Source organism: Lissotriton helveticus, chromosome 11, assembly GCF_964261635.1.
Source record: "Lissotriton helveticus chromosome 11, aLisHel1.1, whole genome shotgun sequence".
Classification (NCBI taxonomy): domain Eukaryota; kingdom Metazoa; phylum Chordata; class Amphibia; order Caudata; family Salamandridae; genus Lissotriton; species Lissotriton helveticus.
The window spans coordinates 974,617,476-974,629,025 of record NC_136072.1 but is presented as its reverse complement, the minus strand read 5'-3'; the positions used below and the strand labels follow the sequence as shown (position 1 = coordinate 974,629,025).

The 11,550-nt window shown below is 48.6% G+C and overlaps 1 protein-coding gene across 1 annotated transcript; it reads right to left on the bottom strand.

Moving 5' to 3' along the window:
• Positions 1–5,155: 5,155 nt before the first annotated feature.
• Positions 5,156–11,056, bottom strand: LOC144790923 (zinc finger BED domain-containing protein 6-like). Its single transcript, XM_078665558.1, has 2 exons — positions 7,680–11,056; positions 5,156–5,414 (listed from the first exon to the last, which is right to left on the bottom strand). Exon 1 carries the CDS (start codon positions 11,054–11,056, stop codon positions 7,685–7,687), a length of 3,372 nt encoding a protein of 1,123 aa, XP_078521684.1. The 3' UTR covers positions 5,156–5,414; positions 7,680–7,684.
• Positions 11,057–11,550: the final 494 nt, after the last annotated feature.

The window sequence follows — 11,550 nt, the reverse complement described above, 5'->3', positions numbered from 1 at the left end:
GACACAATCGCAATGGACCGCACACCACTAGCCCCTCCTCAGGATCGCCCCTAGGGACTCTGGTACATGGAGTTCTTGAGTGGTTCACCCGAGTGGGTTCAAGTAGGTACTTGTTGAACTGATGATCTCTAGACCCGATACATGTCCCGGGTTTTTGGATATCGCCCGAGACATGGCTCGGGTTTCGGGATAACTTCCCTCATCAGTAGAGAAAATAGTTAGGGGTGGAAGAGAAGGCCACCAAGCAACCGTCAAAGGCCTCGATGCCCGAACCGAAACGCAGGTGCCGCGTCCAGGAGCCCGTCGGCTCAATGCTCAAGGGAGCCAATTTGTAGACACAATCGCAATGGACCGCACACCGCTAGCCCCTCCTCCGGATCGCCCCTAGGGACTCTGGTACATGGAGTTCTTGAGTGGTTCACCCGAGTGGGTGCAAGTAGGTACTTGTTGAACTGATGATCTCTAGACCCGATACATGTCCCGGGTTTTTGGATATCGCCCGAGACATGGCTCGGGTTTCGGGATAACTTCCCTCATCAGTAGAGAAAATAGTTAGGGGTGGAAGAGAAGGCCGCCAAGCAACCGTCAAAGGCCTCGATGCCCGAACCGGCACGCAGGTGCGTCGTCCAGGAGCCCGTCGGCTCAAAGCTCAAGGGAGCCAATTTGTAGACACAATCGCAATGGACCGAACACCGCTAGCCCCTCCTCCGGATCGCCCCTAGGGACTCTGGTACATGGAGTTCTTGAGTGGTTCACCCGAGTGGGTGCAAGTAGGTACTTGTTGAACTGATGATCTCTAGACCCGATACATGTCCCAGGTTTTTGGATATCGCCCGAGACATGGCTCGGGTTTCGGGATAACTTCCCTCATCAGTAGAGAAAATAGTTAGGGGTGGAAGAGAAGGCCGCCAAGCAACCGTCAAAGGCCTCGATGCCCGAACCGGCAGCAGGTGCGTCGTCCAGGAGCCCGTCAGCTCAAAGCTCAAGGGAGCCAATTTGTAGACACAATCGCAATGGACTGCACACCGCTAGCCCCCCCTCCGGATCGCCCCTAGGGACTCTGGTACATGGAGTTCTTGAGTGGTTCACCCGAGTGGGTGCAAGTAGGTACTTGTTGAACTGATGATCTCTAGACCCGATACATGTCCCGGATTTTTGGATATCGCCTGAGACATGGCTCGGGTTTCGGGATAACTTCCCTCATCAATAGAGAAAATAGTTAGGGGTGGAAGAGAAGGCCGCCAAGCAACCGTCAAAGGCCTCGATGCCCGAACCGGCACACAGGTGCTTCGTCCAGGAGCCCGTCGGCTCAAAGCTCAAGGGAGCCAATTTGTAGACACAATCGCAATGGACCGCACTCCGCTAGCCCTTACTCCGGATCGCCCCTAGAGACTCTGGTACATGGAGTTCTTGAGTGGTTCACCCGAGTGGGTGCAAGTAGGTACTTGTTGAACTGATGATCTCTAGACCCGATACATGTCCCGGGTTTTTGGATATCGCCCGAGACATGACTCGGGTTTTGGGATAACTTCCCTCATCAGTAGAGAAAATGGTTAGGGGTGGAAGAGAAGGCTGCCAAGCAACCGTCAAAGGCCTCGATGCCCGAACCGGCACGCAGGTGCGTCGTCCAGGAGCCCGTCGGCTCAAACCTTAAGGGAGCCAATTTGTAGACACAATCGCAATGGACCGCACACCGCTAGCCCCTCCTCCGGATCGCCCCTAGGGACTCTGGTACATGGAGTTCTTGAGTGGTTCACCCGAGTGGGTGCAAGTAGGTACTTGTTGAAATGATGATCGGGATGATGTCCCGGGTTTATGGATATCGCCCGAGACATGGCTCGGGTTTCGGGATAACTTCCCTCATCAGTAGAGAAAATAGTTAGGGGTGGAAGAGAAGGCCGCCAAGCAACCGTCAAAGGCATCGATGCCCGAACCGGCACGCAGGTGCGTCGTCCAGGAGCCGGCCTGCTCAAAGCTCAAGGGAGCCAATTTGTAGACACAATCGCAATGGACCGCACACCGCTAGCCCCTCCTCCGGATCGCCCCTAGGGACTCTGGTACATGGAGTTCTTGAGTGGTTCACCCGAGTGGGTGCAAGTAGGTACTTGTTGAACTGATGATCTCTAGACCTGATACATGTCCCGGGTTTTTGGATATCGCCCGAGACATGGCTCGAGTTTCGGGATAACTTCCCTCATCAGTAGAGAAAATAGTTAGGGGTGGAAGAGAAGGCCGCCAAGCAACCGTCAAAGGCCTCGATGCCCGAACCGGCACGCACGTGCGTCGTCCAGCAGCCCGTCGGCTCAAAGCTCAAGGGAGCCAATTTGTAGACACAATCGCAATGGACCGCACACCGCTAGCCCCCCCTCCGGATCGCCCCTAGGGACTCTGGTACATGGAGTTCTTGAGTGGTTCACCCGAGTGGGTGCAAGTAGGTACCTGTTGAACTGATGATCTCTAGACCCGATAAATGTCCCAGGTTTTTGGATATCGCCCGAGACATGGCTCGGGTTTCGGGATAACTTCCCTCATCAATAGAGAAAATAGTTAGGGGTGGAAGAGAAGACCGCCAAGCAACCGTCAAAGGCCTCGATGCCCGAACCGGCACACAGGTGCGTCGTCCAGGAGCCCTTCGGCTCAAAGCTCAAGGGAGCCAATTTGTAGACACAATCGCAATGGACCGCACACCGCTAGCCCCTCCTCCGGATCGCCCCTAGGGACTCTGGTACATGGAGTTCTTGAGTGGTTCACCCGAGTGGGTGCAAGTAGGTACTTGTTGAACTGATGATCTCTAGACTAACCCTGGGCGTAGTTCGCGTAGCCGCACTCCGCGAAGCTACGCGAAGACGCACTTGCACTCCGCGAGCTACGCGTAGCTCCGCGGACATGCGTAGTAGCTTGCTAGACCCGTTCGCGCGCCGTTTTTCATCTTCGGGAGCGCGGTGCGCGTGTTCGGGGCGCTGCCTGCATGCTCGCAATAGCTAGCGCGCTAAGTTACTCAATGAGGTTTGTCCCGCCCGCTTGCGTTCCCTTATTTCCGGTTCCGGGTCACAAGTAACGTGTTCGCGTTGTGTTAGACATGTTCGGGAACTCATCTTCTCGTTCGCACTGCCAAAGTGCGTGATAGCGTCAAATATCGCGCGAACTTACCGCGGCGGTCGCGACGGGCAGAGCCATCTTCGATTTCACACTCTGGCTATGGTTTTGGGCCTACTTTAGCATCTCACTCCTATCTCTTCCATCCTGGTCTTTTCCCTCAGTTTTTCTAACTTTCTTTACTTCTTACCTATTTCTGTCTGTGCCTAGGTTTATATTTCTCATTTTATTTTTACTTTTACCACTTTTTTTGCAACTTTTCTCTTGTTTTATATTACTTCCTTCTTTTATCTTTCTTCTTTCTTCCCCTAACCTTTTTGTCTTCAACTTTCCTTCTCCCCTCCACCCAGAACCATGGTGAAGGGTGCCAGCAGCATCGGCGGCTCAAAGGGCAAGGCGGCTGTGCCTAAAAAAACCCGGCTGCCTTGCGGCAGAATGCGCCCGGCAGGAGTGACGCCCCGCCAACTTTTTGGGGAGGAGGAGGTGGCCGCCCTGGTCTTTTTTATCCAACGTCACCTCCCCTTGACTTTGGCAGCAGGCGGCAGGCCCGGCTCCGGCTACCAGCGCATTGAAGAGCGTCTCCGGCGGTGGGCGAAGGTGCGCCGTGCAGTCTTCCGCTGCTCCGGTATCCGGCGTACCCACCATCAGCTGTCCCACCGCTGGGCCGACATTTTGGACCGGGAGCAGGACCTGTTGGACCTGCTTGGTGTGGAGGTTGTGGGTCTTGGTGAGTGGCTACCCCAAAAATAAAGTGTGTATATATATATATATATATATATATATATATATATATATATATATATAGTTATATACATATATATATATATATATATATATAGTTGTATAAATATTGTTATTGTATCTTTGTAAATATTGGCTGAATAAGTAACGCGATGACTGTTGCCCCTAGTTACATTTGCGATGTATTCCGGTATATCTACTGTCATTGTATGACAGTGTTCTTCTTCTTCACTGGCTCTTGCGTGTTGTTTCAACTTGGCGCTAGCTGTTGCTGTTTATTGATGTGAGATTTTCTTTATTGTTGAGAACTGAAGTTAGTTAATGCTATTAATAGAGTCTTGTCCTTCCTTTGTCCGTCAGTGAAATAGCGGTGGATGGATAATTGTACGTTGTTTGCATATTGTAGCATTTTTTTCACGGCCTTCTCTTCTGCATGAATCGAATCCTTTTCTTGCAAAGAATGCTAACGTTACTTTGTTCTTCTTACCTCAGCCAGGGCCGGCTTTAGGGGGCATGTGCAAGCTGTGCAACTGCACAGGGGCACCAAACTTCAGGGGCCACCGCACCAATAGATATCCTTAATTTAATAATACTCTAAGGATGGATACATATTTGCGTTGCGGCCCCTGGCATGGATTTGTTGCCTCCGGCTCTGTTCCACTGTAGCAGTGTGATTTGCAATGATGTCTATGTTTCACAGCACTCAATGTTTTTCTCTTTGTTTATTATTTTAATTTTTACATGAACCACAGAACCCAGGGGCAAGCAGAATACAGGGACCGAGTCGGCGGGTGAACCACCAGTTACACAGAGCTCCTCTACTGAGGATCCTGCTGCTGTCCCCAGTAAGTCCAACAGTGCTTGTTTTTTCCTCTGTAATGTGTCTGCAGTGCTTTGTCAATTGACAGCAACCAAGTATGCATCCAGAATGATGTTTGTCTAGTATTTTTGTAAACGTTAGTATACCACTACTAGTCTTGTGGGTATTCTTCTATCTCCTATGGAGTTATATACATATTACACAACTATGTAACTATGCACACGAAAATTGGATGTTGTTGGTACTGATAGGCAGGTTGGACCTTACTTACACCTCAGTCACAGAACTCTGAGGAACGCACAATTCACTGAACGTCAGCCTATATGGCCTGAGTCATTGGTCTATTGTTCAAATCACACTCCTGAACCCCAATACCAAGATGCCGAATGCTTTTAGGACACAAACCGTTACCTAAGAAACCCCCTTTTGCTCACTCACTCGTGTGAGTCTCTAAGACAACAGACACTGAAAATAAACTTCAGAGTCAAAGTGGTCATTCAAAAGCTTTATTTTGTTAGAAGTAAGTAAGTAACATCAATGTTTTTAAGTTGTTCCGTCCAATACGTTGAAGGGCCCACCAGAAAAAATCCAGAGTTAAAACAGGCATAATAAAGTAATCAACATTTGTACAGCTACTAGTGCACAATAGGGAAATGTGGCAACTATCGGAGACCTCTCACCAACGTATACTGGTCAGATATTCCTCTTTTTTTGTAAGCTATGGAAATGTCCGCTTCGTAGAAGGCAATCTTCTCACCTGCCGAAAAATAATGACAAAAGTGGTGCACGTTAGACAGTATTAAATACATTTATGCCAGTTTTATGCAGCCATGCTAAAAAGAAGTTGTAACCTGTAAGCAAACTCTATTCCACAATCCACATAGAAAACTTAAATACGGGCCCTTTTACTTTCCCACCTCTTCAGGTGTATGCATTGAACAATGATGTGTTGCCCCAGAGCGTCTTCTCGTACTGCGCAACAAGCTGCGAGTTAACATGCGCAAAACTGGATACATTGATGTACAAAGGTTACATAGTTCACTTCCAATTTCCAAGGACTAGAGTAGCAGGACAGATGAGATGAGCTTGGGTACCATACCATAACAATGAATACTAATAATATGTGTAGTGACTCTGCTGTACTATGCAATGTGGACTCATACTGATTACGTACGTTGTACTTAACTGTTTTGAAGAACTCCATTCTTGGTGAACAAGTACAAAGGGGGCTGTGCATCCATCTAAAAAGGTGTACTTATTTTTATAGGTGCAGAACCCTTACCATCGACCAGTGCCGACGGGGACAGCGGCGCAGCTTCAGCGATCCCGGCGGGGACAGGAGGAACAGAGGCACCTACACCAGCAGCAGTGGGGGGGGAGCCAACAGCGGCGGGCGATGGTAAGTTACATTCAATAGTGATCTGCATTACTTGGTGGGAGGGGAAAACTTCCTCACTGTACTCTACTGGAAAATATATGATGTTACCTTTACTTGTCATTAGCATGCTAAGCATTACCACTACAGTAATGCAAGTGGCTGATAGCAGTCGGATGCATGGGTTGTTGTTAAAGCATGTAAAGGGGAAAACACAGCTGCCAGTGTGGTTGGGAGACACACCCAATACCGGTGGTTAGTGGATAGTCTCAGCAGCAGCGGTGTTTTGGGCAAACCCAAAGGCAAGGGAAGGAGGGGACGACTGGGTGCATGGGTCGTTGCTGGTGAAACACAAACCAAATAAGGTTTGTTGCGCGGTATAAAGTATTATAGTCTTTACTAGACATGTGCTACTAGCTGCCCCCTGTTAATTAATGTTACTTTGAGAGTGTTCCCGCCTTCCCGGAATCAGAGTATATAATACAAAAGGAGATATGAAAAAGACAGGTGTTCGTTCTAATGTGTGTGACCGTTGAAGTACACCCATGCTAATAGGGCAGGCATAATGCCGTGACAAAAAGTCCGAAAAATTAATAGAGGCTGTAGAATGTTCAAGATAGACGCAACACAATTTCTGGTACTCAGCTTGCTTGCTAGTGCTACTGTGCCGCCCACTATGTGTTGAATCAATGTTGTGTTCTTGATTTGCGGGGAGTTTGGATTACAACAATTCTGTTTCTTTCTTTATAGTTACTCCTTCCCAAAAACCAACAAGGAAGGAGTTGGCAGTCCGGGCCCGGCAGCGGAAACTGCAGGCAATTGTAGAGGCCTACCGCCGGCTGGTGGATCAGGCCGAGGAGGAGGAGGAGGAGGCGGCGGCAGCAGCTGCTGCCTCTTCCAATGCCCCGGGCCCCAAGCCTGCAGGACTACGTCGCCGTGGTCAGGCAGCCGCCCGCCGCCGCATTGTTACATCTTCGGCGGCCCCCCCACAACAACAACAACATGCATGCAAGTGTAGGTGCCGTGATTTCAAAGCAAAGATTCTCCGCCGGGTAGCGAAGTTGGAGGAGGAGCGGAAGAAGCTGGAGGACGGTCTAGAGGAGCGTGTGAAGATACTGGTGGACAAACACCTGAAAGCCCGCCAGCTTTGAAATGGACCCTGTTTTTTGCCCCTTTTTTAATCCTTTTGTTGGTGGGTGGGATGTGGGAGTTGGGGTGTACATTTGGGTTGAAATTTGGTTGGGGTTAGGGGAGGGTAGGGACAGCTCTGGGTCAGGGGGTTACATTTGTTATATATTTTATTTTTCTATTATCATTATGAAAATATAAAAATAAAACAAAGATATTTTCACAAGAAAACATTTGAAGTTCATTTGTGTTTGTTGGGGGGGTGGAGGGGGGACTGTTTCACCAAATAATGTACGTTGTGCAACATGAACATGAACTACGAACGATAAATTAAGTACTGACTGCACCTGTAGTAGTAGGGTCACAAGTGCATAAATAATTTATATTATTAAATAACATGGGAAAATTGCCCATGACGTGAGTCTGAAGTTACTACTAGTATACTTTAATTCCATGCACATTTGCTCAGAGTCGGCTAAACAATCCTATGCAATGCATTGCATCATTCCTTTAATATACCTGTCCTAGTTGTCAGGGAAGAGGAGCTCGTCCTCAAACTCTGTGCGTTCAGACAGAAGTAGGTCATGTAACCCAGTAGTGAGGACGTCTTCTTCACACTCGCTTTCTTCATCCGGCGGTGATTCACGTACTTGATAGTCTGGTGGTATGAAGCGTTGATTCATTTTTATCATTGTCAGCCGCTCCACGCTTTTGGGGGAGAGACTAGTCCTTTTCGATGTGACATTGGCACCAGCAGCACTGAAAACCCGCTCAGAGGAGACACTGGCTACAGGACAAGCCAGATACTTTATCGCCAGCCTGCTCAGCACTGGCCACTGTCTCCTTCTTTCATACCAATAGACCAATGGGCTTTGCTCCATGAACACCTCTGTTGTGTCATCCAGATAGGCCTGAACCATCCGCTCAATGTTCATTGGTGCTCGGCTTTGCTGGTCCTCTTTTCCCTTTGCAACAGCAACGGACTTACCCATCCCTTTCTGTAGAAAAAAAGCAGTTATGCTTTTGGTTGGGTCTGCTGAATCAGATCGTGTAGGTGCTGCTTTTGGTACTGTTGGTGCCTGCTGGAAAGCAGACGCACTGCTCTCACGCTGTGAAGAACTTGCGTCAGGAGTACTTGGACTGGCCTGGGCTGGCAGTGGCAGGCCTTTAAGTAACAGCCGTTCAGTTTCTAACTCATTAGCTTCCGCAGCTATGGAAGTTTTGTACTTGTCAACATCCTCATCTGAAAATGGAATTACTTCGTTACTGCTGACAAATAATTTGTACCGTGGATCCAAGATTGTTGCAGTTATGTAATGTTCACCTGACACAATATTGTTGAGCCTTACATTTTCACACAAGCGGTTGACTAAGCCCTTGGCTAAGGTATATGCATCAACTTTTTGTTCGTCACCTTCGTATGTTTCACAGACCTCCTTCACCTGTTGCTCAAGCATGTACAACAATGGGATGGCTTGGCCCATAGTACAGTCCTCCCTGCTAACTGCACGTGTGAAGACCTCAAAGGGTTGTAGCATCTCTGTGATGCATTTAATGAGGTCCCACTGCCACATCTCAATGGTCAGGGCTTTAAGATTAACAGTAGGATCCCCTAATCTTCTTGACATGACATAAGCATTCAGTGGGATGTACTGCTCAAAGAGACGCTCAAGCATGAAATAAGTTGAGTTCCAACGTGTTGGGACCTCCTGGATCAGTGCTTTGACTGGCAACCTATGCTCTTGCTGAATGACCCGTAGCAGCTTCCGTCCTTTGAAAGAATGGTTAAAGTGCGTGCATATTCTTCTGCAGATGGCCATTATGTTGCTGACTTTGGCTTCATTTTTCAGAAAGTCTTGCACGACTAAGTTTATGCAGTGTGCCAAACAGGGTACCCTGAAATAATGTCCTTCTCTCATTGCCTTCACTACATTACTGCCATTGTCGGTGGAAACAAAACCAATCTTAAGGCCTCTTGGTTTCAGCCATTCAAAGACCTTGTCGTTAAAGTCAGACAAAATGTTTTCAGCAGTATGACTTTTGTCCATACCAAACATGGCTATAGTTGCATGTCTGCGCGTATCATTAAAAATTCCAGCAACGTCACGGAGGCCTGAAGTTAACTTGTCTTTAACACCTGCAAAAGAGATCCAGTGTGCGGTGATGCACATGAAATCTGTAGCATCGCAACTGCTCCACATGTCTGTTGTCAGGTGGATACAATGGACAACACTCTGTTGTAAGGCTTTCCCAATCAATTCCAGCACATCGTGGTGTAGTGCTGGAACAGCCACTCGGGCAAAATAGTAGCGACTGGGAACGTTCCATTTTGGGCAGAGGGTTGCCACTAATTCCAGAAATCCAACAGCCTCAACAAATGAAAATGGGAGAAGGTCCAGTGCTAACATTTTCGCAAGTTTGGCATTGTATAAACGTGCTACTGGGTGGTTCCGCTCGTACTTTCCCTCCTGCCTTAACATGCTAGGAATGGTAAGCTGCTTTGCATGTCTTTGAGTTGTGCTAGACGGACCACCTTGCATCGCAGACTTTGCACTCCTTGGTGTTTCCAGCTGACTCTGGTGCCACTGAGAAGTTGCAGATGCGGAGGATGTGGACTTTACCACTCCAGTGCTGGCGACAGGGGTCGATTGTGTACCACTCCTAGATAGAAGGTCATCGTCTCCCTCTTCTTCTACCTCCTGGTCAACCATGAGTGGACCTTGTACCACTGTATCCCCACCAACACGAGTGCTAACATTTTTTAAGCTTGCAAGGTGGTTCTCCCACCTGATCACGTGTGTTTTTTTCAAATGGGTCGTTTGGCCTCCAGTCCCATAGTTTGTACCAAGCTTACCACGACTAACATTGGCATGACAAATGGTGCATACAGCAATGTTCTCCTGAACTGGGTGAACCGTAAAGAAGTCCCACACTGGGGAGGTAAACTTTTGTCTCCTGCCATAGGAAGAGGAGGACCCACTGCCAATGCCGGATGGACTGGAGGATTGTGGAATTTCACTATGGGACAGCTCAGTCCTAGTACTGCCACTACCTCCTTCTGTTGAAGTGGCGCTTCTGCTGGATGTCGGATGCTGCCGGGCCTTCGCTGTTGAAAAAATTGGAGCTGGTGTTACTGTGGGTGTTGAGTGTGTAGGAGTTATGCGTGGTACCTGCTCATCAGTCATTGCAGCATTTCTGGATAGGGTGAAAATGTTTGTCTCTACATCCTCTGCACCAGGAATAACGCTTGTGATGATGACAGTGTCAGACCCGTCTTTATCACCAGCAGTATCCTGCTCACCTACATCGACCTCCATAAGTTCAAGCCTGCCTGGAAACTTCCTTTTTCCTAGCATGGTCTTCTTGGGATGTCTCTCCTTTGAATGCGCAGATAGTTGTGGCTGCCAATCCGTATCAAGGTCATCGGAAGGGATGCTTTGCGAAGAACTCGATGCACTAACCCTCCTTTCCCTTGGTGAATTCAAAGGAAATAGATCACCTACAGAAGTGGCTTCCTCTTCTTCTTGCTCGGAAGGAGGCTCTACTTCCTGAACTGCCCCAACTTCGGGAGGAACAACTACTACTATTTGGTGCGGAGATGGTGGTTGTTGTTCTTGAGGAAGTACTATTGCGGGCTGGGGTTTTTCAACAACAACTGTTGCGGGCGGTGGTTGTGGTTGTTCAACAACTGTTGCGGGAAGTGGTTGTGGTTGTGGGTGAACAACTCCTATTGCGGGCGGTGGTTGTGGTTGTTGAACATCTACTGCTGGCGGTGGTTGTTGAGCACTTCCATCTTGCGTGGATTGTGTACTACTTTGAGACAGCGATAAGTTTAGTTCTGGCTCAGTATCACTGCTCGCAAGCAGAAGGCTGGCTACCTCTTCGACCCTCACCATGTGCTTGGCCCTGGGATGCTGGCTTGCCCCCACTAATGCAGATGTGCTGGTCCCAGCTTGCACCCCAGACCCCGCTGCTGCAGGCGTACCTTTTGGGGTGCCAAAAAAGGTTTTGGGGTCCATACCAGACTTAAGTGACACTTCCTTCTGCTGTTCCTTCTTCGCAGCAACTTTCTTTGTGGTGGAGGACCTGGTAGCTTTCTTAGGGCCCATCTTCTTCTGATGTCAGTCAGCTCACAGCAGCACAAATTGCAGAGATGTCTGGTCAGATGAGTCACACACCACACGTGGCGTACAACTGAAGGACGTCCGTCTGGCAGTAGAACGAGCGATGGATGAAAAAACAACCAGCACCTCCTCAGTCTTTTTTGTGCACCTACAAGTAAAGAAGGCAGAACAACATCAGTCAAACAAGCAGTAAGGCAACATGAACAATTGAAAGACACACAGGTCAATGTATAAAAGACAAAACAGAAGACTAATAATACCAGTCC